Source organism: Pteropus vampyrus, unplaced genomic scaffold, assembly GCF_000151845.1.
Source record: "Pteropus vampyrus isolate Shadow unplaced genomic scaffold, Pvam_2.0 Scaffold213, whole genome shotgun sequence".
Lineage (NCBI taxonomy): Eukaryota > Metazoa > Chordata > Mammalia > Chiroptera > Pteropodidae > Pteropus > Pteropus vampyrus.
In genome coordinates this window covers 3,463,028-3,481,027 of record NW_011888994.1, presented here as the reverse complement: position 1 = coordinate 3,481,027, position 18,000 = coordinate 3,463,028, and the positions used below count along the sequence as shown (strand labels likewise).

General features: G+C 42.8%; 1 protein-coding gene across 9 annotated transcripts in view; it reads left to right on the top strand.

Moving 5' to 3' along the window:
- Positions 1 to 18,000, top strand: part of ACIN1 (apoptotic chromatin condensation inducer 1) — a 30,693-nt gene that overhangs the window by 8,846 nt on the left and 3,847 nt on the right. For 2 of the 9 annotated variants that reach the window (XM_023538146.1, XM_023538140.1), the window contains 9 exons: positions 2,008 to 2,096; positions 2,995 to 4,239; positions 4,753 to 4,968; positions 5,472 to 5,587; positions 9,296 to 9,355; positions 12,848 to 12,989; positions 16,433 to 16,475; positions 17,339 to 17,472; positions 17,570 to 17,722. In XM_023538146.1, coding sequence (XP_023393914.1) covers positions 2,008 to 2,096; positions 2,995 to 4,239; positions 4,753 to 4,968; positions 5,472 to 5,587; positions 9,296 to 9,355; positions 12,848 to 12,989; positions 16,433 to 16,475; positions 17,339 to 17,472; positions 17,570 to 17,722 — 2,198 coding nt within the window. Of the gene's footprint in view, positions 1 to 2,007; positions 2,097 to 2,994; positions 4,240 to 4,752; positions 4,969 to 5,471; positions 5,588 to 9,295; positions 9,356 to 10,930; positions 11,090 to 11,331; positions 11,394 to 12,847; positions 12,990 to 16,432; positions 16,476 to 17,338; positions 17,473 to 17,569; positions 17,723 to 18,000 lie in introns of those variants that run through there. The other 7 variants (XM_023538143.1, XM_023538141.1, XM_023538142.1 and 4 more) reach the window with 7 other exon arrangements.

Sequence of the window (18,000 nt, the reverse complement as noted above, 5' to 3'; positions counted from 1 at the left end):
TTCTTCAGCATGTGTGGATGCACTGTGGTTTATTTGACCAGTCTCCTTTAGATGGTCATATGACTTGCAGAAGGTCCCATTTCAGTCTGAAATTTTTTTTTTTTTTTTTTTTTAAATTCTTCAGCATCTGGATAATGATTTTTGTTTTAGAGCACTTTTTAGGTTCACAGCAAAATCGAGAAGAAGGTACAGAGATTTCCCAGGTGCCCTCTGCCTGCCATGTGCCTCCTGCACTATGAGTATCTCCCACCAAAGTGGTACATTTCTTAAAATTGATGAACCTACACTGACACAGTAGAATCACCTGAAGTCCATAGTTTATACCTTCAGGTTCACTCTTGATGTTGTACATTTTGTGAGTTTGGACAAATGTATAACGACATGTATCCATTATTATAGTATCACACAAAGTATTCTCACTGCCCTAAAAATCCTCTGTGGTGTGCACATTCATCCTTTCCCCACCCTCTACCTTTTTTCTTCTTTTTTTGTAAAATTAAAATAAATCAGCTTCTTTCCCTTATACTTGCAAAGGATCTTTGCTAAAAATTTTGTGGGAAATACTTTCTTTTGGTTTTTGTTCATTTTGTAATTTAATCTATTCCATGTCATTTAATTATGCAATTATTATTATTATAGCCACCACATTACTTATTAATTTCTTACAGGTTATTCTTTAAATGTTTGCTAAAGAATCTGGTCTATCACTGTATATCCTAACCATAGATCCTGTACACACACCCATAATGCAAGTCTTTATTCACTAACCCAGTTAGATTGTATATATGCAGAGAGATCTGTTAATCAAGTAATCATGGAGTAAAGTTTACAAAATATGTGTGGTCTTCTAGTTATTTTTAAGTTTCTTTTTTTAATTACAGAAGCAAAGACTAGTTCATTTTATTTTTTACATTTAATAATTTTTTATGTTTCAGTTACAGTTGGCATACAAGGACTAGTTCATTTTAGATTATTCGGATATAGAAATAAGAAGAGAGAAGACCTTAGTTTAGAGCTCACACCATCTGTTTTATTTGCATCAGTTTAAATACTGTTAGTGTAGAACATGGTTTTGTGGATCATTTAAACCTTTTATACTGCATTAAAATTGAGCCCAATCTAGCTGAGTAAATATCTGGAATATAATTATCTTTAGGCTGTTTTCTAAACTGGTTCTCATCAGTATTTGCTTTGCTACTCTATGTAATATTTTAATACTGATAGAAAACTTAGAAATCTTCCAGTCCATTCCCTCCTTTTTCTCAGTCAGATTATTGAGACCCAAATTATTTAACTGACAGTTACTGTCTTTCATGAAATATGAGGAAAAGCTTTTCCATTTTTACATAGTTATTATGTAGAATGACCTAGATTGGTAGTTATCAATCTTTTAATAGTAGAGCTTATTTTCCTTAAAAAAAAAAAAAAAAAGCTCTCACCTTGAGCAGCATATATAAAACACACTTTTAGGGCCCATTTCTGAAACCCTGTCCAGTTTGCTTGTTATATTTCTAGGAACTTTAGGGCCCTGTGAACCATTCATCAAAGTACTTATTTCATTAGATTGTTATTTTACAAACTGGTATATTTATAAATTTTGTTCAGAACTAGTGGTACCAATAAGCAATCCAAAAAAGTAGACATCAAACATAGTGAAGTCTTGAGCTCTGATTCAGAGTGACAGAACATTTTATAGAAATAAATACACTTTGTATTTATACATCCCTTGTAGACAGTTTGAAGCCCTGGGTAGTTATTCTGCATCTATTTGAGTTATTTGTAATAAGTGGATTGGCTTTGAGAATTAAAAATATTCCAAACATGCACAGCAGGAATCATTAAGACCTTGATCCTTAGGGCTTTATGTAGTCTTTTGCATAAAAGTCAAAACTGTTATAAATATGTATTTACCAGCATATATATGCTATGATTGATTAAATTTTAGAAAGTAGCCTTGGAAGGAGTGTTCACGTCATGAGTCTGGCTTGATTTTCTTTCATTTGATAGGAAAAAGCTCCTCTGTTTCTGAAGAAAAAGGTGACTCTGATGATGAGAAACCAAGGAAAGGAGAAAGACGATCATCCAGGGTCAGACAGGTAACTTGGATACCTCCTAAAGTATCGTCCATCACCTCTTTGAGTAATACTTTGGTTATCTCATCTTTCTCTTCCTTCTCAAACTATTTCAGAGTTGGTGTTTCTCTAGATTTCTGTACAGTCTTCTTTCTCTTTATCACCTTTTTCTTTTGTTTTATGTTTTTTAATTTAGATCTGCTCTGGCCTTCAGATTTCTAAGTGAATACATAAAAAAAAGTAAAACTTAATAGTGAAAGATTGTAGGCTGTTCTATATTTCTAAAGTGTGTTATTAAAAAAGATATACTTGTCTTCAGCCATGCCACCCTGAATGTACCTGATCTTGTCTGATCTCGGAAGCTAAGCCTGGTTAGTACTTGGATGGGAGACCACCTAGGAATACTAGGTGCTGTAGGCATTAATAAAATAAATAAATAAATAATGTAAATAAATAAGATATACTTGATTATTCAATTAAAACCTGAAAGCTATATGATATACTAAGTGAGCAGAATACAGAAGTATATGTGTAGTATGACTATGGAAAAGAAGGAAAAAATTAAATATACCAAAATGATAAAAATAACGAAATTAAGTGATAATAGGTTGGACCTTCCATTTTCTAGATGTTCAGTTTGTATGTATGTGTGTATTTTTTTTTTAGTTTATTTTTCAAGTTCAAAGCTAAAAAATGAACTAGTAGAAGTTTCATTATTACATTCCTTTCAGTCATTCTATTTTGATTCCCATAAGCGCCCATATCAGTCATGTTTGTCTGCTGTCAAACTAGTTTCTGTGTTGGTGAAAGTGTACGACATTGAATTTCTCCTTTCTGTGTGTATCTCGAGATACTTTTTCTCTTCTGTTGATAGTGAGGAAATATACTTGGAGCAATTATGTATCTTATCTTTTTCTTTCAGGCAAGAGCAGCTAAACTCTCTGAGTGCAGCCAGGCTGCTGAGGAGGAGGAAGATCAAGAAACACCTTCCAGAAATCTGAGGATCAGAGCAGATCGAAATTTGAAAACAGAGGATGAGGAAGAGGAAGAGGAGGAAGAGGAGGAAGAGGAGGAAGAAGATGATGAGGGACTAAAATCTAGGGATGCACCAGTTCTGAAACAGTCTGAGGAAGAAAAGAGGGAAGAGATGCCCAGAGCAAAACCAGAGGAGGTAGTGGAAGAGAGACCACAAACTATTATAAGATCCCAGGAACAAGAAGGGTTAGAGAGAGGAGGGAGAGTTACAAGGTCCCAGGAAGAGGCTAGTAGAAGAGGTCATCTGGCCAGACATCAGCAGGAGAAAGAGATGAAAACAGTTTCTCCCCTTGAAGAAGAAAGACAAATAAAATCATCAAAAGGCTTGGAGGAAAAATCAAAGTCACCTTCCCCTCCTCGATTGACTGAAGATCTGGAGAAGGCCCCTGTTGTGTTACAACCAGAGCAAACTGCCAGTGAGGAGGAGACTCCTCCACCTTTACTTACCAAGGAAGCATCTCCTCCACTACCTAATACACAACTCCAGAGTGAAGAAGAAATTGAGCCCATGGAAGGCCCAGCCCCCCCTGTTCTCACTCAGTTATCTCCTCCTAATACAGATGCCGAGGCCAGGGAGCTATTACTATCTCAGCATACTGTTCAGTTGGTAGGAGGCTTGTCTACTTTGTCAAGTCCTGCAGACACCAAAGCAGAATCTCCAGCAGAGAAAGTGCCAGAGGAGAGTGTTTTGCCTCTAAGTCAGAAAAGCACACTAGCTGAGTCCTCAACCCAGAAAGGTCTTGGAATAGAGTCAGACAAATCTGCTGCCCCACCCCCTCTAAAAATTGAGGAATTAGCACCAACCAAAGGGATCACTGAAGAATCTCTGAAACAGCCGTCTGTTGAACAGAAGGAAGGCAGAAGGGCTTCTCATACCCTTCTCCCAAGCCACAGATTGAAGCGGTCAGCTGACTCATCCTCTAGCAGATCCTCCTCATCTTCATCCTCAAGTTCTAGATCAAGATCTCGCTCTCCTGACAGTTCACGCTCTCAATCTCACTCACCTCCAAGATCCAAGCAGAGAGAGATAGCTCATGCCAACCCTCGTGGTAGATCCAAGATGGGCTCCAGATCAACATCAGAGTCCAGGTCACGTTCCCGTTCTCGTTCAGCATCAAGCAACAGCAGGAAAGTAAGTGTGGCGGACTCCTGGGTACATTGATGTTCTGTCTGTATGCCAGTGTTTTTCAGCCTTAGGGGAACTTATCATGATTTCTGGCGGGAATAGGAAAGTCTTCCTTTAGTTCCGAGTTCATTGATTACTTTCCCTTCATTTTAAGAGTCTAATTTTCAGTTCATTGATCCCTAAATAGGGTCCTTTTTCATTTTGAACCCCTTTGATTCCAAGGAAAGAAATTCGAATTTTGATTTTTTTTTAAATTTAAATTAATTTACCCATCTCCACTAGATTATAAACTTCTTGAGGGTATGGGCATGCTTCTTTACATGTGTATTCCAGTACCCAGCACCTAGTTGAGACTTAAGAAATTTGAATAGGAAATCCAGAAGATCACAAACTCAAACAGGAATAAACATAAGGACAGAGAAGTCCAAAATATTGGGTCAGCAGGAGTTGGAAAACTCAGTGATCTACTGAATATATACCACATAAAATAATTTGCCTTAATGTCTTTTATTTCTTTAGTCTCTGAGCCCTGGAGTCTCCAGAGACAGCAACACCAGCTACACTGAAACCAAAGATCTCTCTTCTGGTCAGGAGGTTGCAGCTCCACCAGTGCCACAACTGCAAGTTCTCGAGCCAAAGGAGAGGACTTCCACCTCATCCTCTATGCGAGTGAGGCCTATGAGCCAACCAGAGCCAGCTGAAAAGCATGTGACCCAGAGGGTACAGCCTGAGCCGGTAGGCTATTATGTCCTCTCCTTAGAGGGAGATAGATGATTAGGCATGATCTTCCCTTTTGTTTTAACTATAAAATGAAAGCTCAGTCTGGACAAGATTCAGTAGAAATGTAGAAGGCTGGGAAGACCTGTTAGATTCCATTTAACTAATTTTTAATTCCCTGGTTCATGAAAACTACATGAGGCTGAGTTCTCATCTCCAGGGCTCTCAGAGTCCGTTCTTCCTCAGAACTTATTTTTTCTGCCCAAAAGGAAGCCTGTTCTCAGTTCTCTCTAAAAGCTCTAATAAAATAATTGCTGGCATAGCAGTTCTTTAAGCAATATTCCATTCTTCTTTCTACAATGAAATAACAAAGATAGATAGGGCTATGTGTGGAGCTGGCATGGTGTATGTCCTGCTCTGTTTTTCACCAGCTTCAGGTTAAAGAAGGAGGAACCAAGCAGATTTAAGGATGTCGCTATGTTTGTTTTGCTATGTTTGTTTTGCTATGTTTGTCCTGACAGGGGAGCCCAAAGAAGTGTGAAGCTGAAGAGGCAGAGCCACCAGCTGCCACACAGCCCCAAACCTCAGAGACTTCAACTTCTCACCTACCAGAATCAGAAAGGATTCATCACACTGTGTAAGTGATTTATCTTGACGGGGGTATAACAAGGAGCTAGGAATGTGGAATAGTTCTTTGCTCCTAGGGTTCTTTGACTAAGCAGTCTTAGTTTTCTTATAAAACATGAAGGCAGAGCTTTATCTGGACAAAGGCTAGACTTTAGTTACTATGTTGGGAGCTGACACCTGAACTCTCAAGGAGGTCTGAAAAGTGGTGAGAGCATAAGGAAACCCATATCTGTGATCATCTAACCAAAATAGTCAATTTTAAAGAGCAGGCAGCAGAGGCTTCTGTTTCCATACTTAAGACAGTGTAAGGAAGTTGACTTGGGATATCCTAACTCAATCTTTAACTCGAATTTACCAGCTATTCCTAAGCCTGGGATCACAGGTTAATAAAGGATATTGAAGGTCTATAAAGAAAGACACAAGAGGGTGCTATGTTTTAGTTTCTGTATTTTCCCTGGTCATTAGCTGTCATTTTATTAAGCACAATCTATTTAACTCTTATAGCATACAATACAGTAAAATATGAAGTACATATCAAGTCAGAAGTTTCTTCCCGAGCCCCTAAGGCCCTTAAATTGATTGTACCATTTATTACAAGTAATGTGGATTTTTTTAATTCCTTAAGTTTAGTTCTAGAAATATATTCATATCAAATTAAATTTGTTATTGAACATATATGTCATTCATTATTCTGAGCTAATATTCAAAATTAAGAAGCCATCGAACCAACATTCCTGGCTTCAGAGTATCATAGGAAATGAAAAAGGAAAGCACTGTGGAAATAAGATTGCTTAGTTTTTAGACATCAGGAATCTTGTACCGCTTTGGTGAATGTCTTGTGTAGACAGTTGGTCTAAAGTTGTTTATTTTTGTGGTGTTTTAACGCTAATATATACCAGTATGATTTTTCCCTTTATGTAAAAGTCTAATAATTTACACTCTTCTGAGAGCTTTAGACTGTCTTTTACCTCTGATTTTGGAGGGTGGTGAGCAGGTGACATGATTTTATTATCTCCTTATGACTTTAATAATAATTTTGTACTCCTTACTACATAGCTTTTGCCTTGGGATATACTCTTGCTAATGTCCATTCCAGTATTCTTGCCTCTGCTGCCATCTTGTGGCCATTACACTTTGGTTCGAAAGCCAAAAGTTCGTTCTACTTCCTTTGAAAAGTTTCTATTTTTCAATTTGGGGATGGGTACATTATCCTTTCGAAAAGGGTTTTTCTTCTAGGATCATAAAGTGAAAACCCAGCGGATTCTGGAAGGTGTTCAGGATTTTCCCAGCTACACCATCGATGAGGAAATGGGGTGACACCTTTCCTTCCATGTCCATCAAAGATAATACCGAATACCTGCCTTTCCTTCCCCAACCCATGGGGGTATTACATGTTCTTTGTATAATGGCAGTTTCAAAGTAGGTGTTGAAAACTTGCTATTAATTAGGTATGAGGAGCTGCCTCCTATCTATCTTGAGAAACAAGTAATTTTCTAAAATGCTCCTTGCTTGCCTTAAAATTCTGTGGATCCCGGCAATAGACTGGCACTTTATGCTGTTTAGAAGCACCTTTATTTCTGGACTTCCACATGCAAGTCCAGGGCAAATGAGGCTTGGAGTTATATATAGAGTTTTTCTCCCCAGGTGAAGGTGGCTTTGATCTTCATTTTATGATTTAGGTAATCTAGTCACATGATTCTAGCAAGGTGATAGGCAAGGGACACCTTGAAAATACTGAGATTGTCCATTGTTTCCTAGGCAGCCTTCAGTGTAGCAGCCTATAGATTAGAAATGCAGCGTGAGCTCAGGAGTAGCTCACACATGTCCGTCTTACCTGCTTTCCTTCTGCCTGCCTTCCAGATGGTCTGTTGAGCAGCCTAACAAAAAGACATGCCCAAAGGCCTAAACCCAGAAGCTATTCTGGCATTGGATTTGGTAAACATATCTTTGAGAAGGTTTTCTGGAGGCCCTACTACAACTAATACCCAACACTCCTGGTTTCTCACCCACTATAGTCCTAGCTTTCAGCCTGATGACCTCGGGAGCCCTGGCCAATTTTAAAAATGGGATCAGCAGTGCTAAGTAGAAAAGACCATTTGTGGCTTAACCTTGGTTTTCTATCTCAACGAGAAGTCACATGACTAATAAAAACAGAGCCTAGGGCCTATTGATTCAGTAAAATGTTTAAAAAACAGACTTTACTTCAAGGTCCTCTCACCACTTGGAAGAGATTGCCTAACTATTTTTGCTATGCTTGGTTAAATCCATTCTGATTCTGATTATGCCCTGAGGAATTCTAGATTTGAGGTAAGGTATCTTCTTCATTGCTTGGAGCAGGAATTTGTGAGCCCTCAGTTTTATTTCATTGAGCCATATTCCAAAATCCAATCTTCTGCCTGCTATGGATATAACAAAAATGACCGCCTTTGGCAGAAAATAATGGTACTCTTTTTACATAAAAAAGGGCGGGGGGGACTTTGTGTGGGCAGTTGTATTATCCAGCAGTAGTTAATTCAAACTTGAATTTTTATAAATACAATGTTCTTGTGTACACAAACCTTGCAGACAATAGCAATTTAGGGCTCTTGGCACCATGCTTAGTTGTCCTTTTGCCTGAGTAGGGGGAAGGAAGTGGTCTTTTAAGCCAATATGACAGTGTAATTGATACTCCCCAGGGGACCTACAGTGCCAATACGGTAAATGATTCATAATAAAGAATTGTCATCAATAGAGTTTGCTCACTAAGAAATTGGCATCTAAGGACAACTCTTCCCCCGCCCCCAGCCCCCCCACCCCACCCCAAAGCATACTGTCCTTGGTTTTTTTAGAAATAATATGCTCCTGAGAGTATTCAATATTTAAATCTCACTGCCTAAGGGGTTGTTAAGTTCCACTATTTCTTATTAAATTTCTCATCAGGTCCTCAGTTCTCCATGAATTTTCTATAAAAACTAAAATTCAGAACATATATGCCTACGAAATTTCCTTTTCCATTAGCCTCTCTGAATCTCATACTCAGTTATGAACTGTAATGTGATGTTATTAGTCTATAAGTAGTTTTATACTTTTCTTCCAGACTACAGAATCTTCGTTTGCTGTTTAAAAATAGATATCCCCCACCCCTAACTGCCATGCAACTTCACATACATTTCAAAATATATCATAAACATTTGTGCAAGAACTTAAATGGGAAGGGAGATGCCTTCGGTCTAAAAGAGACTACAAAGCAGAGCTGTGTGGGGGCTCTGACATATAGCTAACAAGACTTTGGGACTGGTCCTATAAGTATGAGTCCCCTTTTGGGATAATTTCAACAATTCTTTTTCTTATGAAAATAAAGCCTTGGAAATTTTTGGATCCTGCAGAAATGTTCATGGAGAAATAGACAGTACAAACTTGCTGTCTTAAGAATGCCAAGGATAACATGGTAAAATTCTTATTCTTGAAAAAACGAGATAGAATTTCCAGTAAAAGAAAATTTTCTCCAAGGAAGCTACTTCTGGAGAGGCAAATTGGCAGCTGAAAGTATTTTGATACAGTTGATGGACAGGGAACATTTATTCGAGGATATTTGAAGGTAACATTCTCTGTGGGAATTGTATCTAAAAAAATTTTTTAAGAAAACTTTTAGTTCAGCAATCACTTATTAAAGTGTCCCCCAGTACCCCAAATAACAGCTTAATTCAGAAATGTTTACTGAGCATTTTTTCTGTGTTAGGCCTTGGGCTAGGGGCCAAGGGATGCAGTCCATGACCTTGAGGAACTCTGCAAGATGGAGGTGAGGGGCAAGTAAACTAGTGGTTATTATACATAGTGAGAAGGGGTTTGCTGAAAACCTGTCAAGCAATTAGTGAAAGCCTTTTTATCAGAGAAAGAGCGGCCTATTCCTTGAGGAAACAAAAACCCTCCATAGGTGGCATCAAATGAGATAATGGCTTATTAACACTACATGTGTTTATGCACATCCTTACTTTGACTTGAGGTGTCATTCAAGCCAGATGCTTAAGAGGGAACCCCTATCACACTGTTCCATGAGAGAGGTATTGTTACTATCTCCACAGTTTAAGAAAAGAGATGCATGGAGTGTTTCGGGATCTTGCCTAGGATCATACAACTTGTTTGGGGGTGCGGCTGAAGCCAGGATTAGGCCCTAGCCAGTTTGACTCCAGAGCTCTTACTGAGCAGACAGAGAACTTTTAGAGTAATGTATACACTGCATAGCGGCTTTAGCATGCATTTGGCATGTAAGTTTAAGATTTTTAAGAAGCAGGGAGGAAATTTTATTCTTGCCTAAAAAAGCTCTGGTAATCCAAATGAGGTAAATACTAAGCTTTTGGTACTCAGAAGCTCTACTGCCAGTAGGGTACAAAAGGAGTGCACAGATGAGCATTTTGAGCATCCACTGAGTGCTTTTTGAATGGTTAGAATCAGCTTCCCGTTTCATATTCAGTCCTGTGAGAATGCCTGTAATTAATAATTTCCATTTAGTTCCTAATCACTTTCTGCCCAGCAGATCGCTCCTGCCCTGTGTAATAGCGCTCTCACTTCAATTTATTATTCTCCTTCAGAGCCCTACCTTGGAGCCCTTGCTCCAAGAAGTGGTCTTCGTGCTTCCACTACCCAAGGCCCCCTTACCTTGTTTATCCTTTCCTGGCTCCACTGGACCCTGGGGCAGGGTGACCTTATTAAAGACTGTGAAACAAAGTCGTCTGTCATCTCTTCAGAGACACCTCTTCCCACCTCTACTAGTAATTCAAAAAGGAACTCTGCTTACCCACTCCTTTCAACATCCCTGGAGAAAGGAGAGGTTGGAGTAGTAACACGTGGTCATTGCTAGGGGCAAGCAAGCAAGTTACTGTAGTGACTGAATAGTGCCAGTTTTCATCCCACCTCCTCACCTTGGACAGCTGACTGGTTTATCTGGTTTCAACATTCCATGCTAGTTTCTTGGAGAGAGGAAAATGGGCACATAAATTGCTCCTGACTCTCCATGCTGTGTCTCTTTCAACTTTGGCTTTGTTATCTTCCTTCCTTAATCGTTTTTCACTCCCAGCTCTGCTGTTTTCCTTCCTTCTATCCTCTGGAATCTTCCAAGCAGCAGCTGTAACTTTGTATGTCCTCTCCACCCAGCCCCCTCCCCCGCCCCCTGGGAAGACAAGGAGAGAGCACCCTCTCCCTGTGGGTTTAGGCCTGGATAGCTGTTGTAACCTGAGAAAAGAAGGAAAAAAGCCAGGCCTATTGAGCCAGCAGTGAGCTCCCTGTGGCCGGCCGGGGGATAAGAACCTTGCTCACTCAGCACCCTCCCTTTTCTCTTTCCCCTCCCCTGCTGCAGCAGGGCCCTCCCCCATCCGCACACACGGGCTGCTGGGTAAGTGGCAAGATGGCTCCCCTGCATGTCTCCGGCTGATCGCCGCTGCTCCGCCAATACAATAGAGCCAGCCACTACCAGCAGCCTGGCCTCCTTCCTCCTCCTTCTCCAGAGAGACCAATCCAGCCGAATTCGGGGTTTGCCGTGAGGACTTAACGCTTATCTCTTAAAAGCCAGATCTATTTTAGCCTCCCCTACCACCACCACCACCTCCCTTCCCATTTACCATTTTTTGGATCCCCAGTTGCTCCATCTCGATTTTCTCTCTCTGGATCGGGTGGCTGGGGAGGAGGTGGTGGGATCTTGGGACAAGGAAGGTGTTTTGTTTTGTTTTTTAAATTTTTTAGGATTTTTTTGTTTGGTTTTTGTTATTTCTTCCATTCCAGAAAGGGATAAACAGCACTTCCAGGGGGAGAAAAAAAATCATGTTATCAGAAAGCAAAGAAGGGTGAGAGCTTCACATTTCCATGTATCCCTATTCCCCACCGCTCCGGCCCACCTCATCTTCCTTCTCTTCCCCCATGGCCTTCATTCCGTCTTTTCGTTTTGGTTTGTTTTCAATCATTCTGCTTTCCTCCTTTGTCCTTCCTGCCTGATTTCTAATTGGCCTCACTTGCCCTCTCTCTGTGGGAAATAGCTGTTTTTTAGATAAGCTTTTTATTTAGATTTGGGCAGTTGAATCTTGTGTTTCTGTGGGGGCCTATTAGCTGGGGGCACAGTTCCGATTTCCCCTCCCCCCTTCCCGTGCATCCCTCCCTGCCTGCTCTGAGGAGGCTGTTCTGACCTCTGAGTGTCAGTCAGCCTGTCGGGAATGCTGAATTTTCTGGTGGTGGTTATCAGCCTGGGAAGGCTTGGTTTCCTTTCTGAGACTTAGGCCCCTGATCATCTTGATTTTTTTTTTTACTCCAGTGTTCAGGTGAGAGTGGGTGAGAGATTAGGGAGAGAAGTTAAGGGTGAAGACAGAAAAAGAAGATGGGAAGATAGTTTACCTGAAGTGAAGCTCTGGGATTCATTGCCAGAAATGGGAGATAACTTGTGGGGCGGGGGGGGGGGTCATTGTTTGTGGGGGCAAGATACATGGTGTGGGGGAGGGTGTGTTCTGACTGGGAGGCTTGCTCTCTTTATCTCTTGGAAGTTGGAATGAGGGAATGGGGAAAACTAGGTGAAAGCAGAATGTAAGAACAATTCCTACACCTCTGAGCAGGTAAAAGTGGCCTGATTCTTTGCCAAGCATTCATATTTTCTGGCAGTCTTAGTTTTTCCTTTTAGGTGAGAAAGGGTCCTTGTTGAAGCTTGAACCCCCACCAACCCTACTTTTCCTGCAGCCCCCACCATCTCTCCATTTCTAGTGTCTCCAGATCCTGTGGGTCAGTAGGCCTTTACTTATTAAACAGCTAATTAAACACAAGGCTGGCATCATTTGCCACAGCCTTGGTCATTCTTTCTCGTCTTATTTAAATAATCAGGGTTCCCTTAGTTTCTCATGCAATTTTGTTAAATAAAGGTGCCTGTGGCCAGAGGATAGGGAGGCCACAGGGTTGTGGGCAAATCACAGTCACTTTTGAGGGACCAGGGTTTTTATTTTGTGGGGGAGGGGGGGCTGTCTCCCTTCAAATAAGAGTACTCTGGTGAATTACCTAACAGTTGGAGTCCTGACTCCACACATCACAGTTTTATCCCGTCTGTGCCATGGGTCGATGTGGTTGCTCTGATCTATGCACTATCCCCAAGGAAAACTTTTCCTGATGGGGAAAGGTCTCTAGTCTGATGTGAAAAGCAGCCCTCCCAACCCACCCAAGTGACGAGGCATGGGGGTTTCCTGACCCAAAACCTAACATCTTGCTCTCTCTTCCCCTTGGTTCTTTTCTGCCCTTCCCTCCCAACCTCTCCCCATACTGTCAGTGAGGAGAAGGAGGAAGTGACCATGGACACAAGTGAAAACAGACCTGAAAATGAGGTGCCAGAGCCCCCTATGCCTATTGCAGACCAAGTCAGCAATGATGACCGCCCAGAGGGTAGTGCTGAAGATGAGGAGAAGAAAGAGGTAAATCTTCAAGCTGCCCATTGAGGTGGGTGGGCAGGAGTGCACCTAGGGGAAGGAGTGGACCACTCTGGTGATCCCTTGTCCACAGTGGGATAGTTAAAGAAGGGGCTAGGCAGAAACTTGGATCAGGATAGGGCCAAGGGAGAATTCGCTGGTTTAGCAAGGGAGACCCCTTGTGATGGGGACAAGGGCTCATTTGTTTCTCTTTCTTTGATGGGGAAGTAGTGCAGTCTAGACTCTTGGAAGTTTGTTAACTAACGAGAAAGTCAGTTAATGGCCCTTTATCTAACACCCAGGCTCAGCTTTCCCTGCCACCTCCCCGAGCTTTTTTTCCCTGTGGTAACTCCTTTAGCTTTCCCTCCTTTTTAAGAGCCTGTTGTAGCTCAACGCCATCTAGTGGGCCTTGATGGTTCTCAGCTGACCAGCCATACTGAGGAATTTTTGTTCCTCATCTGCCCCCCAGTGGTCTTATTGCAGAGATGTAGCTACTTAGAAGCCAGTATTTCCGGTGATCCTGAAGGCCCTTCTCCATTTCTGTGACCCCGTACTTCCTTTTTTGCCATACATATTATCTCGTGTCCTGTACCCAATTCAGGGGGCTTCCCCCACCAGAGCCAGCGAAGTCTTCTTGGCTCTTAAAGTAATAGAGAAAGAATTAGCTGGGTTTGGGAGTGGGGTAACAGGGCGGGAGGGACTGTTGTGTGTGTAGCCTTTCTTTGGTGTGTGTTGCGGGGGTGGGGGCCGGTGAAAGTGATTTGATGTGCAGAATATTATTTATTACAAGGTCCTTCTTCCCCGTAAAACTTTGTCCAAGTACCTCATGTACGGTAATCCGCCCGTAAAATATAACCCTGCCCAACTGGCCAATCGCTGATGCCGCCTCTTCCTCTGGACCCACCCGCTGCTACTGAGCTGCCCAGTCAGAGCCGAGTCTGCTATCCAGGTGTCTTGGCCAGAGGGGGGCATGTATATGGGATCCTGTGATGGGCCCCCTTTTGCCTCCCTGCCTTGCTTACATCAGGGGGCCAAGAAGAGCACTGTTTTGGAGAGACTTGTATTGAGAAAGCAAAAAAACATTTGGAAAGGGGTGGACTTGCATCATCTCCCTATTTGGGACACCCCAAGAAGAGCTTGTATCAGTGCTGGGGCGCCTGCCCACATGCCCTTACCCTTTCGAGGACTGTGGGTTGCCTTGTTTGCTACAGACTGTTGGGATTCCCATCTAGGGCACCAAGACCACCTAAAGAGTCAATGTCTGTGATTACAGTGCCATGCTGTAAAATACTGAGTGGGGCTCTCGGCTTAAGCTGTGACGACTAGGAACCCTACAGAGAAGTCTAGGGTCTGAGCCCAGGGATTTAATGCTGATGACAGCCCAGCCATGTATCACCACTTGCTCATCAGATGGACTTTCCTTTGGTCCCTGTTGTCCATGGTGAAGGGCAGCATGTTGGTTGCTCCAACTTCTCCTCCATCCCTGGAGGCAGGGGCTCATCCATCCACCTGACTGGAACCACTGTCTCAGCTGGAGTCCCTGAGGAGATGCCACACACAACTCTCAGAAGAAAAGCATTCTGACCTTGCTGCTGAATGTGTGCCAGGTCCTGGGGCTATCCACCTTCTACCCTCAGGCTGCCTTCATCAGAGGTGCCATGATCCCACTTGGTGAGAGGACCCCCTCCCCAGTTACAGGCAGAGGAGAAAGGGACTCTGGAGTCATCACCTGGATTCCAAGTATTGGGTGGTGGTATTGCTGCAGCTTGCCACTGGTGGACATAGGGTCCTGCCTGCCTCTCACGATAAAAGGCCAGGACCATTCCTGCTACTCACAGGCCATCTCATCAGGGACTGCAAGATGATGCCCCTACAGGGCTGGGACTGATGTCTCTGGCCCTTTTCCCCCCTGTACCCCTCGCTGAGCCTGGCCACCACCAATGAACTGTCTTGACATCATGGAAACTGGGCAGCGTCCCCCCACACGTTTTCCTCCCGCCCCCCCTGCGCCCCTGGGAGGACTCTGGCAGTGCCGTGCTGACCACCACGCCGTGCGCCCACCTTTTTTGCCAACCCAACCCCCCACCAATTGCACAGCGCCTAGCAGGGAGGGCTCATTCTGATTGGACCGGCGGTTGACTAGATACAGTACACAGTGAGGTGCGATTGGCTGAACTGAAGATCCCAGGTGTGAGATGGTACCTGGAACATTTGTCATATTCCTAGTTTATTTTCCTCTTTATTTTCTTCTTCTTTTTTAATCTTTTGTTTTAATTTTTTCTTTATCTTTATTTTTCTGATTTCTTTATTGGATTTATATTTTATTTGGTTCATGTTTTTCCTGTTTTAATTAAGACCTTTTTTTTTCTCACTAACTTACCCATCGAGAGCAGCCTGACTAGGGGTCAGGCTGGCCCTTAACGGAGACCAAGGAGACTTGGTTAGACGACACAAACGGGGCTGGGGGTGGTGGGTGGACGGGGAAAGGGGATTTCATCAAGAGGGTCCTGCCTTACCCTTTAGAAGGGTGGTAGTTCTTAGTTTTTCCAGAAATAAGCATAAATCTAAAAATGCTCTGTTCCCCTTTTCTCTCTTCCTCTTTTTGTTGTCCATAGTCTTTCTCCCACTGAATGTTTGGGACAGAAACTTGCTTAAGCAAGTTTGGGAGTTTCTAGTCCTTAGCGGAGCCCCTAAGTCTTACTCCCTGGTTGAGGAGGAAACAGGCTCTGCTAGAGCTCCATACAATAGTTGGAAACTCTCCTTGGGGACAGTCTGCCCTTCATAAAAACCTTCCTTTACCACAGACACCTTTAAATTCTTTCTCCTGGCACTTGGCTCAGAAGCCTCGTCTCTAGTGCAGCTGGTGCTGCCCTTTCCTACAGTGTGGCAGGGGTCTGGGCAGTCTTGACAGTCTGCTGTTCTAACAACTCTAAGCCACTGAGTGGACATCAGGCTGGACGTTGAGAAAAGGAAGAGGCTTACCTTGCTAAAGTTGCCATCCCAAAACTGGTTTTCCTAGTTTCCTCATGTTTTCCTTGAGTTAGCAAGGAAGATCTAGGAGGACTAGATGACCCAGTTCTGGGCACAGCTTTTTGAGCTGGGCATCTTCTCGCCCCATAGAGACAGTGGAAGAGGATATGACCTTTGAAGGGCTGGGAGGCTTCTGAATCCCTCTTCCAGCTTATTTCTGGTTAAGCTAATACATAGGTGTGGTATGGACTAGATGATTTTTCCCTGCTGTGATGTTTGATTTTATTTTTTTCTCTAACTTGCATTGATTCTGCTTCGTTTTTGCCGTTGCCGCTTCTGTTTTGGTCTCTGTCTGTCTCTGTGTCTCTCTCTCTCTGTGTCTTTGGAGCTTAAGCTAAGACTGCCCCTATCTAACCTCCTTCCCCCCTCTCTGTGGGGTGTGTCTCTTTCTCTTTTTTCCCCTTTTCTCCTCTATACAGAGCTCGCTGCCCAAATCATTCAAGAGGAAGATCTCCGTTGTCTGTAAGTCTAGCCCCAAATCCTTGATAAAGGTCAGGAATATCATAAAAATCAATTTATAGAGGAATAGATTCCCATTCTCTCTCAGTGTCATTCTTGGGTTCACTCTTTCCCGCTGCATGATCTCCATCCAGCAAATCCACATCATTTTGGCATAGGTAGGATTCCATTTTGAAATTCAAAACATTAAATCATCCATATCATTTTCCCCCAGTCACATTTCTTTCTTAACCTCTAATAAGATACACCGTGAGTTATCTTAACCATTTCTTATCTCGTTCTACATGCATTCCTTCAGACATCTGAACCCTCAAAACAAGGAGTAGGTTTGAGGGACTCCTGTATGCTTTATTCTAAGAGCATCTGAGGAAATGAGAGTGCCCCACACCTGAAACAGAACATTTTTAATATATTCCCAATGAGGAACTGTAAACTGACAAACGTGTAATAGAGCATTGTAACTTAGATGTCAGCCTGAAAATTAACCTAAAGCATGACCAGATCACATCATGATCTTAAATTAACTACTTAGAGATTTTAGTATCAGTATTATTATTATTTTTTGTATTCCCACACTTCAGTCTGTCTTTTCCAGTACTTTAGATATTTTTACCACCAAAAATTTTAACTGCTCACCAACCCAATTACCCATCCCTGTTACCTTCGGAGATGAGTAGTTTTCATCTTTCAGAAGAGGTTCCAACCCTTTTATTGTTCACTCTGAGGCATGATTTTCTCAGTCCCCAAATAGAAATTTCTTAAGTTAACCTTTTACTAAAATTCCAGTTGAAGGCTCTCTTTGGGTGTTGTGGTGTGAACCAGCAGAGGGCTTAAGACCATCTAACTGTCCTATTTCTTGGGGACAGCAGCTACCAAGGGGGTACCAGCTGGAAACAGTGACACAGAGGGGGGCCAGCCTGGTCGGAAGCGGCGTTGGGGAGCCAGCACAGCCACCACACAGAAGAAACCTTCCATCAGTATCACCACCGAATCACTCAAGGTGAGGTGGGAGGAGCCAGGGAAGGGAGGATGAGACATGTTGAAGTGAGAGTAGACATGGGCCCAGTGTAACGGGGTGGGGGGTATCTGTGTCCCAGAGCCTCATCCCCGACATCAAACCCCTGGCGGGGCAGGAGGCTGTCGTGGATCTTCATGCTGATGACTCCCGAATCTCTGAGGATGAGACAGAGCGTAATGGTGACGATGGGACCCATGACAAAGGGCTAAAAATATGCCGGACTGTCACTCAGGTAAGGCTCCTGCACCCTAGCGCTAGGGGAGAGGGCAGTGGATGCAGAGCAGGCAACTGAAGAGCTAAGGTGGAGTCCTAAAGGGGAAATCTCCCATTTGTGCATGGGGTTGAATTAATTGGTCATTTTAAGGATCAATGGACTACCAGATCTAACCTGTTGCCCATAATAAAGTTTTATTAGAACACACCACCTCATGTACTCTTGTTTGGGACTGCTCAGTGCTATAAAGTCAGAGCTGAATAGTTGTAACAGAAACTGTATGGCTCACAAAGCCT